The sequence below is a fragment of the Protopterus annectens genome, chromosome 9.part0 (assembly GCF_019279795.1).
Source record: "Protopterus annectens isolate FY-2018-M chromosome 9.part0, PAN1.0, whole genome shotgun sequence".
NCBI lineage: Eukaryota > Metazoa > Chordata > Ceratodontiformes > Protopteridae > Protopterus > Protopterus annectens.
Window position 1 is genome coordinate 494,526,045 of NC_056743.1, and position 24,307 is coordinate 494,550,351.

Here is a 24,307-nt window from a genome sequence, read left to right on the forward strand (position 1 = left end):
GGTTTTTAGGTTTGATTTTAAAACACACACACACAAGTTTAAACAAGAAAAAAAAATCTATAATTAGAACAATCTCACCAGGCCAGAAGCTCTTCACTATGAAGCAACTGTCTTTAGCCGCGGCAAAAAACGATCTGAGGTAATGTGGTTGGTAGCAAGGGATTATGGGTAGGGGGAGGAGCTAGGAGCTCGGATCTTGGAGCTTGGAAAGCTGCCGGTTCGGATCCGAGGTCGGATCCGACTACCCACAGGTTGCAGATCAAATGAAGTAACTACTTCAGATTATATGTTTACAATAAATACCAGAGTTTCAATTTACAGGACATAAAAAAATAACACAGATGGAGAGACTTTAGACAGATGCAGAAAAAAATCAATACTTTTAGCTAATCTCACTATTTTCCTAACTGAATGAAGAATTACTGTTCCCTTAGTCAAGTTACTTACTAAAGCAAGGCAAGATGAAGATGGTGAGTGTCTTTGCTGTCAGGTTCCCAAAACAGAGTGCTGAGTGACACTATCACATCTCTCACTAATATCAAAATACAATTTCAGTGCTGGCTGCAGAATGACATCACATCTGGTCACCTGATTCTGTGGTTCCCACACTACCCCTGACTAGAGACTAAGCTAGGATCTAGTACAGACATGTCACAATACACACCTGGAGCTTTGTATAGCATCTGGAGGTTTTAAAGCAATTTCAATACTTTCATCATTCTGCAGAGACTAACTAGCCATTATCTGGCACCCCAGGGTAGCAATTAGGTCACCATTAAGGACAATAAGATCAGGATCCCAGACCAGACATTTGGTCTGTGGCTACATTCAGGACTGTGAGATAAAATCTTTATGACCTAAACTAAGTCATTTAATTTCAAGATATTTGTTATTAATGTAATCTGGGCTGAGCTTAACCCCTTCCCTTCCAGCATCCTCTGTTAACATATATACATTTCATCAGTTACAATACAGCCTGACATACATGTATATTTCTTTTCTGTCCATCAGGACCCACTGTTGATGCATTTTAATGCAAACTATACAAATCAGTTTGTTATTCAAATTACATAATATTCTTTACAAAACTCCAACTAATTATGCTGGCATATGTTATACATGCACTGTCCTACTCTCTCTGGCATAGCTGGCACTACCTCACATCATCAGAGACCCCTCTTCCTGTATGGCTTTATCCACCATCCTCAACACCTTGGTGAATACTCTGTGTGTAGCAGAAAGTACAAATGGCAACTTTGTACAGGAAGTTATGCAAACCAGCAGTGAATCAGGTGAGTCCTGGGCATGTTAGCTAAAGTGTACTTCTCCAAGAAATGAACATCTAGCATTCTATTACTGATCCTCTCCTTGAGGAAAGTAACCTCAGCTACAGTACATGCACAGAATCATACATGGGACTGCAATCCTTAAGTGTTAGCAAACTCAAAATTACATTATCATGTGATACACAATATCAGATGCATGAAAGCAGTGGGTAGGGTCTTGCAAAGATCCTCCTTCAGCCCAGACTTTGGGAAGTTTTCAAGCATCTCCAGAGCAATCCATGCTACCTGATTCTGGAAATGGGGTAAGAAGACTAGGTAAGTACAGTGATTCTGAAAATGGCAGAATAATAAACGGGCTATGTTTGTGGCAAAATTATATGGACTTTGAAACCTGTGCCCACTTAGGCTGTGACTTGTAAAAGCTGACAAAACAGAAACAGAATGCTTCCATGGTGCACTAATTGTACCCTCAATGACTTGACTCCCACGGGGAAATTATTTACTTTTTTCAGGCCTCCTCCCCAGGGAATCTATTAGGTAATTCTGAAACAAAGGGATGGAGGCCAGTAACTACTCTTAGATGTTTCTAATTACATTGCAAAGATCTACAAAAAGGTGGAGGCCTTCTCATGAAGATGTAGAGGGCAAAACTGGACCTGTATCTCTCCATCTAACAGACAGTAGCCTTAACATCCTTTGAAACTTAATACATTTTGAGGATGATCAATTATCAAGACAACCCCCCCCCCCCCAATGAGTGTGTGCTCAAGTAGCAATGATCACACAGGAAATTATTGGAAAGTGCTTATAAATGTGGACCCCATGCTGGACTGTATGCTATCTAAAAGTTGGTGAGGAATGCAGACAGGTCTACAATCGACTGGAACAGACTTCAGACTAAAAACCCTCATAATGCACTCCCATATGCACAACTCTAGTTCCCACAAGGCAGTCAATCTGTTTGAAATTCAGGTCCTGAGATTTAAACCTCTGGAATGGAGGCTAACACATAGCCTCCTCAACCAGGGCTTGACTGCATGTGTAATGCTGTGAAACAGACACAGAGTGAGGGTCTCCAGTCCTGAGAAAGTACAGTTGTGTACCTACCATAAATGTAGATGTTCGAGTGTATTTACTGTTGCAGTCATTACACTAGGGTTATCCTGCTGGCAGGCTACCCACAGTCGGCCTGAATTCCAAAGTCATGGTCCGGCGTCAGTTGCTGTTGCCTCTTCCCTGACGTCAGTACGCCAGGGGTATAAAAGATGCAGCCGATGCCATTTTCTTCAGTTTTTCTTGCCCCAGATGTCAGGTGCCCCCAAAAAGGTAGGCTAAAAAATTTGCAAATAAAAAAGCATGCACAAACATAAACATTAGCTTCTTCTACAAGCAAATACACCACATAGGTCGTATAGAATAGAGAAGTACAGATAAGTCCCAGCACTGAAAGAGGGATGGAGGGAGGGTAACCTGGACTGCAACAGTGAATACACTCGAACATCTACATTTATGGTAGGTACACAACTGTACTATGTTCATCGTGTTTCACTGTTGCAGTCATTACACTTGGGTTGAATCCCAAAGCTGAGGTTGGGCGACTGGGTCTAAACAGGATTAGGTGTGGCTATGAGGCCCTGCAGGACTGCACTGGTAAAGCTTGCTCTGGATTTAGAGTAAAGAGGTAAGTGATAGTGCTTGGTAAAAGTGTGCACTGAACTCCAAGTTGCAGCCTCCAAAATTTCTTTGGTTGGTACTCCTCTGAGAAAGGCTGCTGATGTGGCTGCTGCCCTGGTAGAATGTGGCCTAATATTCTTAGGCACTGATTTGCCATGCTGTGCATAGCAGAAACAAATGCAGTGTCCTATCCATTTTGAAATAGTCTGCTTTGAAATAGCCTTTCCTTGTGATCCTGCAGCGTATGCCACAAAAAGTTGCTCAGTTTTTCTGAAAGCTTTTGTTTTGTCCAAGTAGAAGCGTAGCTGCCTGTGTATGTCCAAAGAGTGCAGAAGTCTCTCCCCTTTATTCTGTGGGTTTGGATAAAAGGTTGGTAAATGAATGGTTTGGTTAAGAGCCACACTGGATACTACCTTTGGCATAAATGTTGGGTTTGTCCTTAAAGAAACCCTGTCCGGATGAAAAATGATGAAAGGTTCCACTGCCATTAATGCCTGTAACTCTGAGACTCTTCTTGCTGAGGTTATTGCTAGGAGCAGAGCAGTTTTCCATGATAGGAATTTTATCTCAGCTCTATTGGCTGGCTCAAAAGGAGGCAGTGTGAGCTTTTCCAAGACAAAGTTGAGGTCCCATGTTAGTATAGGTGCTCTCCTTGGGGGTCTTATGTTTTTTGCCCCTCTGAGATACTGCCTTAGTAGTGGATGAGAGAAAATAGGAGGTTCCGTATTGTAATGAGCTGAAATGGCAGAGGCATGGATCGTAATTGATGAGAAGGATAGGCCTTTGTCCAGCATCTCAGCCAAGTATTGTAAAATCTGAGGAATATTAGGGACAAGCGGTTCAAGTCCTTGTGCCTGGTTCCAAGCACAGAATCACTTCCATTTTTCTGCATAAGATTTCCTGGTGCTGGGCCTCCTGGATTCCAAAATGACATCCATAACTGCTTTAGAGAGAGGTGAGTTCTGAGTGGCTATATTATTCGCCTAGCAGCCAGATTTAAGGTTCTGAGTTGGCTGTGCAGGATCTGATTTTTTTTTGTGTCAGCAGATGAGGAATTTGAGGTAAAGTCCAGGCTGGTCCTTGAGACAATCTCTTTAGGATTGGGTACCAGTGCTGGCGTGGCCAGTCTGGGCAAATCAAAATCATTTTTGGTTTCTATTGTCTGAATTTTAGGAGTACCTTGGGGAGTAGAGGCAGTGGTGGATAGGCATAAACTGTTAGGCTTTTCCAGCTGAATGATAAGAGCATCCACCTTCCATGCTTGTGAGTGATAAGTCCTTGTGCAGAATCTCTGTAGTTGGCAGTTGTGAGGGGAGGCAAACAGATCTATGTCTGGGCATCCCCATTTCTTTGTTATCATGTTGAAGACTTGTGGATCCAGTTTCCTCTCGTGAGGGTCCATGAGGTTTCTGCTTAGGTCGCCTGCCAGAGTATTTTTCTTTCCTGGCAGGAATTGTGCCTGCAGATGTACTTGACAGGCCAGTGCTGTCTTCCACAAAGTCATGGCTTGCCTGCAGAGGGGGTAGGAATGTTTGCCCCCTTGCTTATGTACCACATGACTGTAGTATTGTCCGTCTTTAGTAATAGTTGTCCTGGATGTAGCAGATCTTGAAGGCTGTCTGGGCATTCTGTACAGCTAGCATCTCTTTTTGATTGATATGAAGATGCATTTGGTCTGTGGGCCACGTGCCCTGTATGCATTTTCCTGCCATGTGTGCTCCCCAGGCATAATCCGATGCATCTTTTGTTAGTGTCTGCCTGGCTGTGGGTAGAGTGAAAGGCTGTCCCTTGTTGTGGTGACAGGCCAGTGCCCACCATCAAAACTCCTGTTGCAGCCAGGGAATGAGAGTAATTATTGTTTCCAGGCTGTGGCAATGTTGAGTCCAAACACTTTTTAGATACCATTGTAGCTTCCTCATATGCAGTCTTGCATATGGAATTAGCAGGATGCAGGATGCCATGAAGCCCAAAGCCTGCAGAAGTTTTCTTGCAGGTAGCTGGGTTTTTGTTGCCATCATTTGAAAATAATGAGTCAGTTGCCTTTGTTTGTCTGGCGTGAGATAAGCCATCTGGGCAGTGGTATTTAAGCTTGCACCCAGGAATATTATCTCTTGAGAGGGCACTAGTTTTGATTTCTTTTTGTTTACTGTGTACCCTAGGCAAATTAATAATCTTTTTACAAATGCCAGATGCTTTAGTAGAATGTCCTTGCTGTCTACTTGAATAAAGCAGTCATCCAAGTAGGGATATATTTGAATTCCTTTTTGTCTGCAAAATGCAATTACTGGTGCCAGGAATTTTGTGAAGACCCTGGGTGCAGTAGATAAGCCAAAGGGCAGTGCAGAAAATTGATAATGTATTGAGCCAGCTATGAATCTGAGGTATCTTCTGCATGATTGTCTGATTGGGACATGCAGGTATGCCTCTTTGAGGTCCAAAGTAACTAGCCAAGCCTTCTTGCCCAGCATGGGCAGAAGTTGATGTAGTGTCAACATTTTGAATTTTGGAACGTCCAGGAAAGTATTTAGAGTAGACAGGTCTAGTACTGGTCTCCAAGCTTTGTCCTTTCTGGGTACCAAGAAAGGTCTTGAGTAATATCCTTGTCCTTGCTCTTGCTGTGGTACTTTTTGAATAGCCCTCATGTCCATGAGAGCAGAAATTTGTCTTTGTGCCTCTACCCATTGGTAGAGGTAAGTCATTGGGACTGTTTCCTATAGGGTTGAGATTTGTCTTCTCTGCTTTTGGGGGCAGAAGCATCCCATTGCTTAAGTCTGTATGTGCCTTGTGGCTGAGATCTGCCTCTTGGGCGTCTGTATCTGCCTCTTTGTGGCCTGTCTGACACTGGAAAGGACAAATTTTTTGAAGCCCAGTTCCTGCGAAATCTGGAAGGCTGAACCTGTAAGAAATCCTTTACTGTCTGCATTGATTTTGCTTTATTCTCCATTTTCTTTAACACCTCCTCTGCCTTAACACCAAACAAAGTATCATGCTGTAATGGAGCATCCAACAATTTTGCTTTAACATGTTCAGGTAAACTTTCTTCCTTTAACCAAGCATGCCTTCGAATGACAGAACCTGTAACTGTGGCTCTGCAAGAAGCCTCTAATGAATCAAAACCACATTGCAAAGTATGCTTTCATACTTGTTTAGCTGCATGCAACAAACCCTGCATTTCCTTATTCTCAGTACATTCTGGGCTTGTAAGCATTTTCTGTTTGAGCAAAGACATCAGATATTGTTGGTATGTAAGCATGTGAAACTGACAGTTTAAAGCCCTTACAGCTAAAGTAGCAGAGGTGTAGACTTTGCCCCCATCTGTCCAGTGTTCTTGAATCCCTATCAGAGGGAACAGGATTTTTTTGCAGTGGAAGCCTTGACCCTTTGGGACCCCGTGAAATTGTTTCTGGGTCAGCAGCAGGGTTTTTATAAAGAAATGTATGTGAATCTGGGACCCTGTAGTACTTACCTGGCTTAACTGGTGCAGGGGGTAAAGAATCAGGAGACAAACTGGATTTAGAAAAAACATCATCAACAATATCTAGTACAGGGGAATAGCAAGGGGCCTGTGCTGAGGCAATAAAAGAAAATCTCTGAGCCTTTTCTTGGATTCAGAATAATCTTGGCTCTCCCAATGGAAATGCTCCCTCATGGTGTGCAGGGTCTCCCCAAAAGAATAATCCTCAGGATGAGAGGCTGAAAGGATAGATTATTCAGCATCAGAATCCTCATAGGGAGGAAGAGAATATCCCTGTTCAGAGGAGGAATCAGAGGAAATAGAAACCTGGTCAGAGGAATCATAAGTCAGTATCTTGCCTAGGCCTTTTATCAGGAGGGGGATGGGAACCCCTGATCAAAGTAATTAGGTCCTCGGCCATTTTAAGCATCTGTTTCTTTGGCATGGATGACTGTCTAGGTGAATGCTGAACTTGTTTCTTTGTCTTTATTGGTGTTTTAGACTTTGTCTTGGTTGCTGAAGTAGTCCTGATAGTAAGCTGTGTAGGTCTGAAAACACCCTCAGAAGCCGATGCCTGCTCAGCGGCTCCAGACTCATCTGAGGGAACAGTTTCCGTAGGCCCAATACCTTGAGTTTCCAGAGGCCTAGGTATCTCCACGTGGGAGTCGGAGGCGGCCTGTAGCTCTGAGGTAGCGGGTGTTAGGGGTTGCGAAAGCACCTCAATGAAAACCGGCGACTGGCCTAGAAGAGGCTTTGTCGTCGGTTTTGGATATCGGATGCCTGTCCTCTTCTTTGTCCTTGCGTTTTTTATGAATTCCAGTCGTCGGTTGTTCCGACGGCATTATATAATTAAATCTTCGGCCAAAGTAATGTAAAGCAAAATCAAACCGAAGCTTAATAATGCGTTGGTTGAATCTAGCACAAAACCGACAACTAGCAACGTCGTGGTCGGGGCCTAGGCAAGGAATACAGTAAGAGTGAAAATCCTTATGAGGTATTTGCTTCCCACAAGAAATACAATTGTTAACTTTTAGTGACATCGGTCTGGAGCAAGAAAAAGTTTCCCCAATGGGGTACTTAGCTTTATTGAAGACTTCAGTTCTGAAATTCAATTTCGAAAATCTCAGGAGTCGGCCGACCGGCACTTGCGAACTGCTTTTGCTTCGGGCACCGTGCGGCAAGAAAGACTGAAGAAAATGGCGTCGGCTGCACCTTTTATACCCCTGGCGCACTGACGTCAGGGAAGAGGCGACAGCAACCGATGCCAGACCAGGACTTTGGAATTCAGGCCGACTGCAGGTAGCCTGCCAGCAGGATAACCCTAGTGTAATGACTGCAACAGTGAAACACGATGAACATCCTCAGATCCATGACTGTATACCTAAAGAGAGAATGACTGCCACATGTTGCAGCCAATCCTCAGAGAAGATGAATCAAGGACAGTGGGATACACCACCAGGTTAGAAATTCAGGCAAACATCCACAGTCTTAAGACCTCTGAAGAGACAAGACCTAATTTCAGCTTTGATACTCATCAGTCAAGAAAAAGTTTGCCAATGGAAGGATTGGAGGTTGGTTGAGCACTGGACTTATCTCAAATAAGCTCAAGCGTGTACATGCACTGATGAGACACTAATGCATACCTGGTGGTCTGAGAAGGATCCTCCAAACAGCCTCTATACAAACACCTCTCTGCTGTTTATATATTTGTGAAGTGCGCTCACAATTTTTTTTTTTGCCTTTAATTTTCAGTCTTTGGCACCTGTGGTAATTATTAACACTGTGTTTTTCCAGAGAAAATATAAACAAATGGAGGTTTTCAGTATTAAACTAACAGCCACTTGGTCACTTATTACGAAGTGTACATAAAGTGAATACAATACTACACACATGACCGCACAGTGTGCATTAGTTATGCATTAGTTTGGGGCGTTCAAGAATGTGGAATTTTAAAGGCCAAAATCTGAATATTACTGAAGTAACGCCCAACTGCAATCCTAAGTAGGAAATGTAGTCACTGTTAGAATAATCCATTTAAAATTCTAGAAACTGCCATTCAAAAGTATTCGCTAACACAAAGACTATATGGGTATAGCAGCAATAGCCGAACAGCTACTACACTGGCGTCACTAACGTTGACACACTTATGTCAACAAACAGACATCAACTCACTTCTGTGCATGCTCGAGGCTATTCCTTGTAATATGCAAATTACAAGACAGCATTTTTTTTTTTTTTTTGCAAGTTAATTATTTTAACTCTGGAAAGTGCAGTTGTGTGCATTTACCATAAATGTAGATGTTTGCGTGCATTCACTGCTGCAGTCATTACATTTGGGTAATCTGCTTGCAGGCTGCACTCAGTTGGACTTATTAACAAAGTCTTGGGTCCTGCGTCAGTTGCTGTCCCTTCTTCCATGACGTCAGGTCGGCAGGGGTATAAGACATGCAGCCGATGCCATTACATCAGTTTTTCTTGCCCCAGATGTCAGGTGCCCCCCTAATGGGGAGCAATTAAACATAAAAACACAAAGGTATACCTCCAACAAAAAAGCAAATACACCAAATAGGCTTTTAAGCATAGTAAAGGAAAGTAGAGGTATAGCCAAAATACGTTAGGGGGCAGGAGGGAGGGTAACCAGGACTGCAACAGTGAATACACTCGAACATCTACATTTATAGTAAGTGTACACAACTGTACTATGTTCTTCGTGTTTCACTGCTGCAGTCATTACATTTGGGTAGATTCCCAAAGCTATGGTTGGGAGGAGGAATTTAAATAGCAATACGGCCAGCTATAAGGCCCTGCAAGACCGAAGTGGCAAAGCCAGCTCTGGATTTAGAGAAAATTGGCAAATGATAATGCTTGGTGAAAGTATGTACAGAACTCCAGGTAGCAGCTTCTAGGATGTTCCTGGTAGGAATGCCTCTGAGAAAGGCTGTAGAAGTAGATGCAGCCCTGGTGGAGTGAGGTCTGATCCCCTGGGGGATATGTTTTCCATGGTGCTTATAGCAGAAATTAATCCAATGGCTTATCCATTTAGAAATGTTTTTTTTTTTTTGAATAGTCTTCCCCTCTGCCCATGCAGCAAATGCTACCAGCAGTTGTTCAGATTTTCTTTGAGGTTTAGTCCTGTCCAAGTAGAATCTAAGTTGTCTGTGCACATTCAAGGAATGCAGTATCAGTTTCCCTTTGTTCTGTGGATTAGGAAAGAAGGTTGGCAAATGAATGGACTGATTAAGAGCCACACTGGATACCACCTTGGGCATGACGGATGAATTGGTTCTGAGTGACACCCTGTCCGCATGAAAGATAATGAAAGGCTCCACTGCCATAAGGGCCTGAAATTCAGATACCCTTCTAGCTGAAGTGATTGCTAAAAGGAAAGTTGTTTTCCAAGAAAGAAATTTTAAGTCTGCAGTAGCAGCTGGCTCGAAAGGAGGTAGAGTGAGTTTCTCCAATACAAAGTTAAGGTCCCAGGCTGGGGTTGGAGCTGTCCTGGGTGGTCTCAAATGTTTGGCCCCTCTGATGAACTGATTGAGCAGTGGATGAGAGAAGAGGGATGGTTCTGTGTTATAATGAGCTGAAATGGCTGAGGCGTGGATTTTAATGGAGGAAAAAGTCAGGCCCTTGTGAAGCATCTCAGTTAAGTATTGTAAAATCTGAGGTAAATTGGGCGCTGCTGTGCTCATCCCTTGAGACTGGTTCCAGGCACAGAATCTTTTCCATTTTTCAGCATACGATTTTCTAGTACTAGGCCTCCTTGCCTCTAAGATGACATCTATCACAGGTTTGCTGAGGGATGGTAAGGGAGAGTTTAAGTAATTAGCCAGGCTGCAAGGTTCATGTTGGAAGCTGAGGGTGCAGAATCTAGTTCTCCTGCTGAGACAGCAGGGAAGGAGTCTGAGGCAGGTGCCATGGAGACAACCGTGACACACTGCACAGGAGGGGGTACCAGTGTTGGTGTGGCCAGTCTGGAGCAATCAAAATCATCCTTGGTTTGTCCTGTTTGACTTTTAGTAGTACTTTGGAGAGCAGAGGCAGTGGGGGAAAGGCATAGACTGATAGGTTTTCCAAGCTGAAGGACAGAGCATCCACTTTCCCGGCTTGTTTGTGGGGAGTCCATGTGCAAAATTTGTCCAATTGGTAGTTCTGGGGAGAGGCAAACAGGTCTATATCTGGGCTCCCCCATTCGCTTGTCAACATGCTGAAAATCCTTGGTTCCAGTTTCCACTCGTGTGGGTCCATGAGGTTTCTGCTTAGTCCGTCTGCCAGTGTATTTAATTTTCCTGGTAGGAATTGAGCTTGTAGGTGCACTTGGTAGCTCAAGGCTGTGTTCCACAATGCCATGGCTAGTCTGCAGAGGGGGTAAGAATGTGTACCCCCCCTGCTTGTTTATGTACCACATAACCATGGTGTTGTCCATCTTTACCATTAGTTGTCCTGGATGAATGTAGTCCTTGAAGGCTGTCAGAGCATTCTGTACAGCTAATATTTCGTTTTGATTGATATGCAGGTGCATTTCACTTGGGTTCCATTTGCCCTGAATGCACTTCCCTGCCAGGTGAGCCCCCATGAAAAGTCTGATGCATCTGTTGTTAGGGTTTGGGCGGCAGGGAGTGGTGTGAAAGGTAGTCCCTTGTTTTGGTGGCAGACCTCTGCCCACCAAAGGAACTCTAGGTGTACGCAAGGTATGATAGGAATCATTGTTTCTAGGCTGTGAGAATGCTGACTCTATAGGCTTTTTAGATACCACTGTAGTTTCCTCATATGCAGTCTTGCATATGGAATTAGAAGAATGCAGGAGGCCATGAACCCCAAGGCTTGCAGTATTTGTCTTGCAGACAGCAGGGTTTTTGTGGCCACTTATTTGAAGTAGGTTGTCAAATGAATTTGCTTTTCTGGCGTGAGATAAGCCATCTGGGAAGTTGTATTCAAGCTTGCTCCCAGGAATGTAATTTGTTGACAGGGTACCATTTGTGATTTCTTTTCCTTTATGGTGTACCCCAAACAGGTTAGAACCCTTTTTACAAAGGCCAGATAATTTAAAAGTATGTCCTGGCTTTCTGCCTGAATTAGAAAATTTCTGCCTGAATTAGACAATCGTCCAGGTATGGGTATATTTGAATACTTAACCAACCAAAATTCGCTCTGGAGAAGCCAAATACTTCTTTGCCTGCAAAATGCAATAACTGGAGCTAGGCACTTTGTGAATACCCTGGGCGCAGTAGATAAGCCAAAGGGCAGTGCAGAGAACTGATACTGCGTGTAGCCTGCTTTGAAGAGGAAGGTATCTTCTGCAAGATTCCCTGACTGGGATGTGCAGGTATGCTTCTTTTAAATCTAGTGTTGCCAACCAGGCATCTTTGCCTAGCATAGGAAGTAATTGTTGTGTTGAACAGTCAGCATCTTGAATTTTGGAATCTCCAGAATGGTATTTAGGGTAGACAGGTCCAGGACAGCACGCCATGATTTGTCTTTTCTGGGTACCAGGAAAAGTCTTCAATAGAAACCTTGTCCCTTTTCCTCTTCTGCTACCAGTTGAATAGACCCCATGCTTAAGAGAGAAAGTACTTGTTTTTGAGCCTCTGCCCACTGATTTGGGGGTAGGTCCGGCCACCCATTTGGCGTTGGCAAAGTGTGGAAGTGAAATATGTATCCCTGGGACACTATATTTAAAACCCATTTGTTCTGGGTAATGAGCTCCCAGTTCTTTTCATGAAGAGCAATCTTTCCCCCCAAAGGGGCAGTCAGAAGATAAGTGCTTGGAAATTTTAAAAGGAAGTCATTGAGACAATTTACCATAGGGGGGAGTCTTGTTATTCCCAGACTTGGACGTGGAGGCCCCCTACAGCTTAGTTCTGTGAGTTCCCTGGGACTGAAACCTGGGTTTTTTGCTGTGTCTGGGTTTGGCTTGAGAAGACCTGGAAGGGGCTGGAAAGGACCAATTCTTAGAGGGCCAGTGCCTACTAAATCTAGGAGGCTGAACTTGTAAAAAATCTTTAACAGTTTGCATAGATTTAGCTTTATCTTCCATCTTTTTAAGAACTTCTTCAGCCTTGTTGCCAAACAGGCGGTCCTGATTTAAAGGAGCATCCAACAATTTAGCTTTAACATGATCAGGCAAAGATCACTCCTTAAGCCAAGCATGCCTTCTAAGCACAGACCCAGTAACAGCAGCCCTGCAAGAGGCCTCTAAAGAATCAAAATCACATTGCAAAGTATCTTTTCCAAGTTGTTCAGCAGAATGCATTAAATCCTGTAAGTCTTTATTTTCCACACAGTCAGGAATCAACATAATTTTCTGTTTAAGCAGTCCAATAACATGTTGCTGATATTTTAACATATGAAATTGGCAGTTTAAAGCTCTAATGGCCAAGGTTGCTGAAGTGTAAACCTTTTTACCCCATCTATCCTCGCCCTGGAGTCTCTATCAGAAGGGGTAGGATTTTTAGCAGCAGAAGCCTTAATGCCCTTGGTCCCCTTTGAAACAGTCTCTGGATCTGCAATAGGATTTTTGAAAAGTAACTTGTGGGACTCAGGGACCCTGTAGTATCTGTCAAGTTTACTGGGGGCAGGAGGCAGGGAATCAGAAGCCAAAACTGGATTCAGAGAAAGCATTATCAACAATGTCTAGTACAGGAGGAATAGCCAAAGGCCTATGCTGAGGTAGGAGAAGAAAATCCCTAAGCCTATTTTTTGAATCAGAAAATTCCTGGCTTTCCCAGTGAAAATGCTCCCTTAGAGTATGTAAGGTTTCCCCAAAAGAAAAATCCTCAGGAGGGGAAGCAGAGGTAATAGAGTCCTCTGCATCAGAATCCTCCTAAGTAGGTAAGGACAAATACAGGTCATCAGAAGAGTCAGAAAAAACAGAATCCTGATCAGAAGATTCATAGTCAAGCTCAGCCCTAGGCCTCTTAGAAGGGGGGGGGGGGAGTTGGCTACCCCTGACTAGAGTTATTAGATCTTCAGCCATTTTTATCATTTGTTTTCTAGGCATAGAGGCCTGAGCATGTGGCCTGGGTGTCGGTTTTTTAGACATGGATCGAGATTTAGGCCTTAGTAATGAAGGAGGCGTTGATTTAATATGCAAGTCCGTAGGCCTGAATACACCCTCAGAAGCCGGTGCCTGCACAGCTGCTCCGGACCCATCTGCGGGTTCCACAGTTGGAAGTATCTCGCGGCATACTGGACTCCAAATGGGTCTCAGTAGAGGCCTGCGAATCAGAAGTAGTGGGTATCAAGGGCTGCGAAAGCGCCTCACTGAGTACCGGCAAACTGGCGACTGGCTTAGGAGAAGCTTCGTCGGCAGTTTTGGACCTCGGCGGCCTGTCTCTGTCTTTATCTTTGCATTTTTTCAGAATCCTGGTAGTCGGATGGCTAACCTACATAATTTCTGGATAAATAAACCGAGAACCAAAATATTTAGAGGCAAAAATATACCGACGATGAATAGTGCGCTGATTAAATAAAGCACAAAACTGACAGCAAGGTACGTCGTGGTCAGGGCCTAGGCAAGGAATACAGTACAAATTAAAATCTTTATGAGGTATTTGCTTTCCACAAGTAATGCAATTATTAACTTTTACTGACATTGGTAAGGAGCAAGAAAAAGTTTCCCCAACAGGGTCCTTAGCTTTTAGTTGAAGACTGTGTTTCTGAAACTCGAAAATGAACATTTCAGGAGTCGGCCGACCGGCACTTGCGAACTCCTTCTGCTTCGGGCACTGCACGGCAAGAAAGACTGATGTAATGGCGTCGGCTGCATGTTTTATACCCCTGACGACCTGACGTAATGGAAGAAGGGACAGCAACCGATGCAGGACCCAAGACTTTGTTAATCCGGCCGACTGAGGGCAACCTGCAAGCAGATTACCCAAATGTAATGACTGCAACAGTGAAACACGAAGAACATCTGCACATTCCTTGAGAAAAAGGCACATTCCCCAACCTCAGGGACTGTCTGATCTCATACAAATGTTACCCAAAGCATGTTGAACACAGCATAGTGTAGTAGATAAGCCATTTCTCAATCTAAGTTTTTTGAAGTACTAAGTCAAAAGTTTCACTGTGAATGCTAAGAAAGTCAAAAAAGAAAAAATGTTATAGTTCTACTCACAGTAAAAAGAGGTGGCTCCTTGGTGTGTGGATGAAAACCCTTCTGTCTGCATGCAGAAATCTCATCCATTCCATGATCAGTCAGTTTAAAAAATCCAGTCCTAAAACCACAGTGAAAAAGGTTAAAACAGCAGTTTCTCAAGCTGTATTTGAGATTACGAAGAATATGGGACAGAACACTGCTACACAATTTCATAACAAAAATGAAATATTATGCATCCCATTACATTTTTACAGATGTACTTCAGTAAAGTACAGTTGTGTAAAGTAAACTTACCAGAACAGTAAATGCTCAAATAATTACTGCTGCAGTAGCCTTAGCTATACAGATTACAGCCTGTAAGGATATTAATGCTGCTGGCCAGCTTCCAAAGCATCAGGGTACCTTACACTCAGTCACCTTGACCTGAGCTGACAAAAAAGACAGGTTTGGGTGCCAATCTCTTCAGAGCTTTTATATATACTTTTATATATCCCAACTGAGAGGAGGAGGCTTACCCCTGAGAGGGCATTGTTAGGAACAACAAAAAATAAATGTCCACACCCTGGCATAAAAAGCGCACAAAAAAAAGGGGGAGGAGAGAGGGACCAGTTACTGCAGCAGTGATCATTTGAACATCTACTGTTAAGGTAAGTTTACTTACACAACTGTACTACGTTCTTTATACTGATCAATCCTGCAGTAACCTAAGCTATAAGGGTGGACTACCATAGTTCAGAACTGGGAGGTAGAAGAAGAAGGGTCCAGGAACTACTGAGGAATGGTCCTAGCAAAATCGACCTAGACCTGGAGAAGAAATCTCGCTTGTAATATTTTGTAAAAGCAATTACAAAGAACCAAGTTTCTACTTCTAGAATACTTCTGGAGTCCAACCCTTTCCAAGAAGCCATAGATGAAGCTAAGACCCTGGTAAAATGTGTCTCGACCCTACCTGGAATAGTTTTGCTGTGGTGGGAATAGCAAATGACAATAGCCCAAGATAATCATTTTGAAATAGTATGCTTTGACAGAGGTTGTCCCTTCTTCCTACCTTCACAAGAAATGAACTAATGATTGGAAGTTCTAAAAGATTTTGCTCTTTCAAAGAATCTGAGCTGTCTATGGACATCCGGGGTATGAAGTATCTTCCCTCCCTCTTTTTGGGATTAATATAAGAACACAGGAAGATGAATAGTCTGGCTTAAAGTAAACTATGACACCACTTTAGGCATAAAAGAATTAGTTCTCAAGAAACCCTGCCATTGTGGAAAATGAGGCAAGACTGACTCACAATGGGCAACTTTAGTTGTCCCACTATTAACTGGGAATCATATACACACCAAACATGCAGGCACAGAGATTCCTGGATTTTGTAAACAAATTCCCTGGACAAGATTGACAATATACTGACCAGGGGCACAAGCGTACTGTAGCTGGTCCTTCCTAATTTTGGAGAGTGCTGCAGACGTAATGAATGGATTCCATAATAGATAAATGGTGTAACAACAAAACTGTGATCAAATACTGAATAAAACAGAGATACACCAATAGCTGAAAATAGAAATTAAATCCACTGTTTAGTAAAAGGTCAGTGCTTTCATGACCAAAACGTTGTTTCGTCAGACCATTAAAAACAGTTAAAATAATGCTCAAAAATACTGAGCTATAACCTGTAAGAAAATGTAATCCAAACATCATATAACTTATCATGTTAAAATCTTTTAATGAACACGGTGTATCTGGAGAGTGACGCATATAGATACAAATTTAAAGAAATAGTTATCCAGAAAACAAAAACATTGGGAAGTATTTTAAATTACCAAAGTTAAGTGACTTTAAAAATAGGTTTCAAGGAGACCATATCATTAAGACTGGGTCTTCTGTCTGCTCTGAATTTAATAATCCATCGCTTGTGGTAGATGTAATTTCTGTGAATATCTAGATAGTAGCAGTTGCTTTATACATCCAGTATGCGGATTTAAACATGAATTTAAAGTTAGAGCAGATTGCAATATTAGCAATTTGATTTACTTAGCCCACTGTACAATTTGTACATCATGTTACATAGGGAAGACCAACAGAACCTTAAAAGAACATATTATGGAACACATGTATAGTATCTGCTTAGCTAACAATATTAATGCTTTGGCTAAACATGTTGACAGCGATGGTGTTTCACATATATTTAAGTTTTTAGTGATCGAGAAACTGCATAAGAACCCTCGGTTAGGTGATCTAGTTAAAACCACCGAGAAATCTGAACTTGGAAGGATTATTAAATTCAGAGCAGACAGAAAACCAGTCAATAATGGTATGGTCTCCTTAAAACCTGTTATGAAGTCATGCAACTTAGGTAATTTAGAATATGACCCAATGTTTTCTTTTCTAACTATTCCTTTAAATTTTTATCTATATGGGTCACTCTCCAGATGCACTGTATTTATTCAAAGATTTTAACATGATTTGCTGTGCGATGTTTGAATTACATTTTCTTATTGGTTATAGCTCAATATTTACTGAGCATTGTTTTAACTGTTTTTAATGGTCTGATGAAGCAACTTTAATGAAAGGTTAGTGCTTTCACAACCATAAATAGTGGACTTCATTTTTATCTTCAGCTGTGTGTTGGTTTATCTCTGTTTTATTCAGTAATTTATCAGAGTGCTGCACACCCTTAATGTAATGTCTTCTCTGGCAAGATCAGGCTACAAAATAGTCTCCTCTGAAGTGAAAACAAAATCCAGAACCCCAGCTAAAACTGGCATTTTCAGGAACTACTCTAATGCTAACTTTCTACTATTAAATGATAACTTGACAAAATTTCAAGCCCCCATAAACCCTGAGAATATTGCTACCTATGCAGAACTGTTCATAGAAACCTCATACAGGCATGGAAATAGCTGCACAGAGGCAGCTGTACACACCAGGAAGAAGTACAGAACTAATGAAAAAAAAAGAAGCCACCCTAGTGGAATCCCGGCATCAAAAGGTTGTATAACAGAAGGAAGAAAATCACGTCAAAAATTGGGAGGTGTACTACCCAGCAGGATAAAAGCAAAAAACTCACAGGAAAAATAAAGTCTACCAAAGCCAAATCTGAGGTAAATTTGGCCTCCCAGTCCAAGGGCAACAAGGCACTATATATGTCCACAATCTCTGGCAGGCAAATTCAGCTCTAACTTTACTCCTCTCTCTCCATCAACCTTCCCTCCAAAAATACCATCAAATATAACTCCTCCTACTATCACTAAGGAGGAGGTCCTCAATGCTCTCTCTAAGGCCAAGAACACAGCATCGACTGGCCCACACAATATCTCAGGATGCCCTCTAAATAGCATGAAACATGACCTATCAGGCCTTCTGGAATTGTTACTTAACTGTAGCCTCCAAACAGGCTTCACACCTCATGAATGGAGAACAACAGTAATCCCTCTGCACAAAGTTGGGCCATCTACAGGCCCATTAATCTCACTAGCTTCACATGGAAAGCCATGGAAAAAATTATCAAGGAAATGATCAATAATGATATAGGAAACTTACAAACAATGGATCAACCCAATATGGTTTCATCAAGGGCAGGTCATGCCTAATCAAAGTAGTGGACTTCTTTGAGAAGGTCACCAAAGCAATAATTGAGGGCAAAATGGTTCAGACTGCCTACCTTGACCTAGCCAAGGCATCTAACATGATACTCCAGTTGAGCATTGTTGATAAACCCAAGAAGTTAGGTATAAATCCTTATGTTCCCTGGTGGATAGGCAGGACCCAGGAAATTAGAAAGGGGGAGTCCACCTCTATGAGGAGGCTAGTCACAAGTGGAGCTTCTCAGGTATCAGTTCTGGTACTGCTCCTTTTTGGAATTTACTTCTCTGAAATCAAGGCCAATGTCAAGCACCTCTGGCTGACCAAGTTTGCAGATGTTTGCAAATCAGGAGCAGTCATCAAATTCCTAAAACACTAATTTATTTTTTATTTTATTTATTTACTTGAAGTTTGTTTGCCAGGATGGTCTATTGGGACGAGAAGAGCCCATTTTCAATGGAGTCCTGGGGAGAAAAACTCCATAAAGACAACATAACATAATAAAAAGAAGTACAGGTAGAAAACATGGTATTTGAAGATGCAATTTAGTAAAATGCTTAACGTTACAAAAACCATAAGTAAACATTTACAAATATTCTAGTTCCTACCTCTGCATACAATAGAACTTAAAAGAACCATAAGTCAATATTTACATGTTCTGAGGAAATATAATAGTAGGGGCAAGGGATAAATAGGTTACAGGAGCAAAGGGATAGACGAGCAGTGTGGAAAAAGTTTGTAGAAGGAGAGAGTAAAGAAGGAGGTGGGGAGGTAGATAGTTTGGAGTGGGGTGAAAAATAAGGTGAGTTACTGAGGGAGTTCATGTAGGATGGTAGCAGGAGCATTCTCAGAGGGATCTTAAGTGTGATTAAAGCAATGTTTTAAAGGTAGACAGGCTGTCAGTGGTACGGATAAGAAGTGGCAAAGAGTTCCAGAGACATGCTAAGGAAAAGGACAGTAGATGTTTACCTGGTAGGCGGGCAGGCTTGTGCAATTCAATCAGATTTTGGGCATTGGTCCTTAGGAGTCTATTGGGTAGGTGGGTTTTAAAGGTGGAGGCAAGAGAGGGGCAAAGAGAGGGGATGAAGATGAATTTGTGAGCATGGGTGAGCTGAATGTAAGATAATTGGGCAACTCAAGCCATTTTAGTCAATGAAGGGCAGTAAGTGATGGGTGGAGGATCTATAACCTGCGGCAAACTTGGAAATTTTGTTGTAGCAGGAACAGAGCTTTGTCTTGAGAGACGATTGTAGGTTAGTAAGGAGTGGGGCACCATATAGGAGAGAGGGGATGAGATATGTGGCTGACAGAACAAACTTGGTGGAGGAAGTGAGGTAACGATTGTGGAGGTAGAGCATATCTAGGTTCTGGTGTGTTTTTTTGATATTTCTTTGTAGTTGGGTATCAAACTTAAGCTGATCATCAATGAGGACACCTAGAAGTTTTGCATTGGATACTATTTTGAGAAGTATATTATTCTGACTGGTGATTGAGAATGTGTTTTTGTCTATGGTGGTGGTTTTAGAAGGGGTAAATATCATAAGTTTAGTTTCTGATGCATTGAGTGCTAGGTGGTTATCTAACATGTATTGTTCAGTGGAAGATAAGGCATATTGGGTTAGTTTTATGAGAGTAGAGGTGGAGATGGCAGAGCAGATAATTGTTGAATAATCAGCATATTAGATACGTTTTGCATTAGAGATGGAGTGGTGGAAGTCATTTATGAAAATACTGAACAGTAGGGGCCCTAGAACTGAACCTTGGGGTACACCTGTGGGAGTATTAAGGAATGGGGAAGTGTCTTTTTTCCATTTGACTGCTTGTTGCCTATTAGAGAGGTAACAGGTAAACCAACTGATGGATGAGAGGGATAGATTTAGATGAGTGTTTAGTTAAGAGAAGGTTGAGAGAGATAGTATTGAATACCTCTGAGAGATCTAGGAGAAGGGTAGACACAGTGCAGCAGGAGTCACGTGCTTTGTTAATAGTCTCAAGGAAGGAGAGGAGAGCAGTTGATAGTGCTGTGGCCAGGCCTGAATCCATGTTGTGTAGGAGTTAGCAGGTGGTTGTCTGTGAGACAGGGTAGGAGTTGTAGGTGGATGCATTTTTCAAGAAGTTTAGAGATGGAGATAATATGGTGATAGGTCGAAAATTGGGGATATTATTGTTGTTGCCACCTTTGTGATTGGGAATAATAAAGGCCTTTTTCCAAAGCTGGGGTACATGGCCTGCTTGGATTGACAGATTTGTTAGAATACACATGGGGAAGGGAATTGCTTCTGCAGCCATCTTTAAAAAGAAGGAAGGAATATTATCAGGGGCGTTGGTGCATGTTTTCAAGTTATGGAGAAGTTTTTTTATAGTAGACATAGGGATGGGTTTCATAGAGAAGGGAGGAGGTAGGGATGTGGAAGTGCTTAAGGAGGAAGTGATAGGGGAAGGTAAAGGAGTGGGTGTAGCTTTATCACTGGAAGATGATGTTAGCTTGCTTATGGAGTCAATAAAGAAAGAGGTAAATTGGGTGTCTAAGTCCATGTCAGAGGCATGTGGATCGGGGCAGGGGTTTTCCTTTCCACCTGGGTTAAAGAGGGAGGTGATAACATCCCATCTCAGAACTTTTTAGGGTTAGTCTTATGGTTATTTTGGAATATGGAGAAGTAGGATTTACGGTCTGATGTAATAAGTTTTTTAACTCTGCCATTACATACCATAATACTTCAATTTCAAAACAGAATTAATGGAACAAACATCATTTAGATCAGGATGGTTACCGGCATTTAAAATCAGCTGCCATTTTAGTTCAGTCATTTCTAAATGTTCCTCAATAAACCATCCCTGTCCATCTGCTTTAATTTGTTCTAAAATCATAAATAATATATAATAAACCATAATTGGTGATTATAAACTTTACAACTACTCCAGTAAATCTTTAAATAGCAGTCATGCCAATATTCTGTCGAAAGAAATGACATTTGTACCAGCTAAAAGAGCTAATATTTCTCACACTTTATGTGACTTAAAGTTGTACACTCATAAACTGAATTTTAAAATGTTATTGTCTAACATATCCTCAAATAATGTGTATAGTAATGACAAGTTTCATCGTCCCAGTGTATTCAATTCCCCTTTAAATTCCTCCATACAGACTTTTGAAAGATTATGTGAAAGTGAAATACGGCACTTGTTAAATAAGAAATGTAGGACGAAGTGTTACAATGTTACTATGGAGGAAAGAAAAGTATTAAATGAGCTTGTATGTGATCATAGTATCAGAGTTATGAAACCTGATAAAGGGGGTGGGGCTGTCATTATGGATTCAGTTGATTACATCAATAACATGAATTCTTTGTTACTTAGTGACAAATATAGTGAAGTTTCCAGGAATGAAATTAACTTGGCTTTTCGTAATATTGATCTGTTACTGAATGACATGTTTATGCAGGGTGAAATCAACAAAAATGATTACGATTTCATGATGAATGACAAACCAGCTCTAGCCAGTGTGTTTGGGATTCCCAAAATACACAAAGGCCTAGAAAATCCACCGTTTAGGGCCATAGTGGAAGGATCAAGGTGTACAACTTATTTTATAGCTCAGTGGATTGATGAACATGTTAAAAATTTTTTTTTCCAAATATCCACGTTTGCAAAGATTCGTGGCACTTTTTAGAAATGATTAATAACTTGCCATATATTGAGACAGGGATATTTGTTACTATGGATGTGCATGACTTATTCTCAGTTATTCCACAAGATATGGGTGTACAATGGTTTGAGCAACAATTGTTCAGTACGAGATTATTATGCAATACTATTGTAAATGCTTGTGTTACATTAATGGAAACAGTACTAAAAAATAATTTTATTTATTCTGAGGGACAAACATATAGGCAACTAACGGGGGTAGCAATGGGTTCAGCATGCGCCCATAGTTTTGCCAATTATGTTATGATAAAATGGGAAAATGATACATTTTTACTAGTCAGTATGTAAACTGTTGGTCTTTATATATTAGATTTCTGGATGATGTTTTTTATTTTTTGGATAGATACCATTGAAAAATTGAATTAATTTTTAGGGTATATTAACCACAGTTGAATTCTTAAAATGTTCTTCCCATTATGATACAGACAGTATTTCTTTTTTGGTCGTTGAGATTGAGAAGGATGTTTTAAACAAATGTTTTTTTATTCTACAATTTTTCGTAAGCCAACTTTTTCTAATACTTATTTGCATTTCCCTAGTTGGCACCCGAGACATCAAAAAAAAGCTGTGGTTAAGGGCCAACTAGTTCTTGTGGCTAGGATGGTGTCTAATTTGGATGAGTTTTATACAGAATGTAAGAATGTCATGGATATGTTCTTAAAAAATGGTTATCCTCAAACTTTTTTGGAAGATATTTTAAATGAGGTGGTAAATAAAAGAAGAAATGGGGTATACAGTCCCATATTGGGACCACCTGTAGAAAATGTTGATACCAATGTAGCACAGATAGGTAATAATGTTGCACAGAATTATACTTATAGTTTCATTACACCATTTATGGTGGACAGTTATTACATATCTGAAGTGTTGTTTACAAACTGGGAATTAATCTTTACAGACACAGATTTCATAGAGAAATTAGGTGTTAAACCAGTGATAGTATACAAAAAAGGTAATTCCATTAAGAATATTTTAGAAAAGAGACATGTTGAAATATGTACAGTTGGTACCAGAAAACGTGGACATTGTTCCATTTTTCAGTATGTTAACTAGTGATTTTTTCACTATTAACGACCACATTTATCATATTAAGGGTAGATTTACTTGCAACACTGTTGGTATAGTGTATTTAGCCCAGTGAAGTTCATGCACAGCATTTTATGTGGGTAAAAGTAAGAGACATTTTAAAAGGCGGGTGTATGAACACATTTTAGATATAAAGAATCACAAAAGTACAAATGCATTGTATAGACATATTGAAAGACATACACAGCATAATTTTAATTTTATGATTTTAGAACAAATTAAAACAGATGGACAGGGATGGTTTATTGTGGAACATTTAGAAATGACTGAACTAAAATGGCAGCTTATTTTAAATGCCTGTAACCATCCTGGTCTAAATGATGTTTGTTCCATTAATTCTGTTTTGAAATTGAAGTATTATGGTATGTGATGGGTTAATGGTTTTAGAAACTTAGTTTTTAAATTTATTGGTGATTTTGTTGCATGTGACTTTTATCAGGGGGTATAAATGAGTGTGTTTTCATAATTAAAACATGGTTCTGATGAAGTTCTGGTGAATGAAAGCGCTTAACCATTAAAGATTCTCTATCTGGAAGTGGCTCGTTGGATTTTTTTTGTGGCTCTTAGTTTGTTTATCGGTGGAATTTATGAAGTTTTTTAACTCTGTTACGAAGTATTTTGTACTCATTAAGGGAGAAGGGAGTTTTATTTTTCTGGTGGCGTTTCCAAGCTTTATCTCGGAGACACATGACAGCTAAGGTATCTTTGGTTAACCACAGGACGTTGTTACTTTTAATTCTTTTTGTTTTCAAGGGGGCAATGGTATCTAAAAGGTTTAAGAATGTTGTGTTAAAGTAGGTAATGGCATCTTCTAAGTAGAGAGTTTTTAGAGGGTTCCAGTTTATATGTTTTAGTGTATTGGAGAAGGTATTGGGGTTGAAGTTTTTTAGGGAGTGTGTGGAAATAAAGGAGTGAGACAGTTGTAAGGTGGAGGAAAGATGATGAGCAAAAGTGGGAAAGTGATCACTAAGAGAGATGGGGGAGGGTACTACTGTCAGATATGTAATGTGGGTGAGAGACCAGAATTCAGTCAAGGGTGCTTCCAGTGGAATAGTCCTTGGAAGGTCTGGTTGTGGAACTGATTAGCTGAAAAAAGTTCTAGAAGTTTATGTTTAGGGAGTTTGTAGGAGATTGAATGATGTTCCAGTTAATATTTACATCTCCTAGGATTATAGTCTCATTGGTAATAGTGGTGGAGAACAAGGAGAAAATATCTTCGAGGAGAGGGACATTGTCTCCAGGAGGGATATAGAGGGAGGCTATACATATATGATTATGTCTGTTTATCTGAAGTAAGGCCAGAATTAATTCAGCATTAGCAAATTGGGGGATGAATTTAGTTTATGGGAGCAACTGAGAGGGAGGATGAGTAGAGGAGAGCAACTCCACCACCTTCTTTATGAGTTCTGTCTTTTCTAATGA

The 24,307-nt window shown here is 41.0% G+C and overlaps 1 protein-coding gene across 5 annotated transcripts in view; it reads right to left on the minus strand.

Annotated features, from left to right (window-relative positions):
- Positions 1-24,307, minus strand: part of LOC122811292 (STAM binding protein) — a 688,610-nt gene that overhangs the window by 28,613 nt on the left and 635,690 nt on the right. For all 5 annotated transcript variants that reach the window (XM_044083041.1, XM_044083043.1, XM_044083042.1 and 2 more), the window contains one exon: positions 14,534-14,633. In XM_044083041.1, coding sequence (XP_043938976.1) covers positions 14,534-14,633 — 100 coding nt within the window. The remainder of the gene's footprint in view (positions 1-14,533; positions 14,634-24,307) is intronic.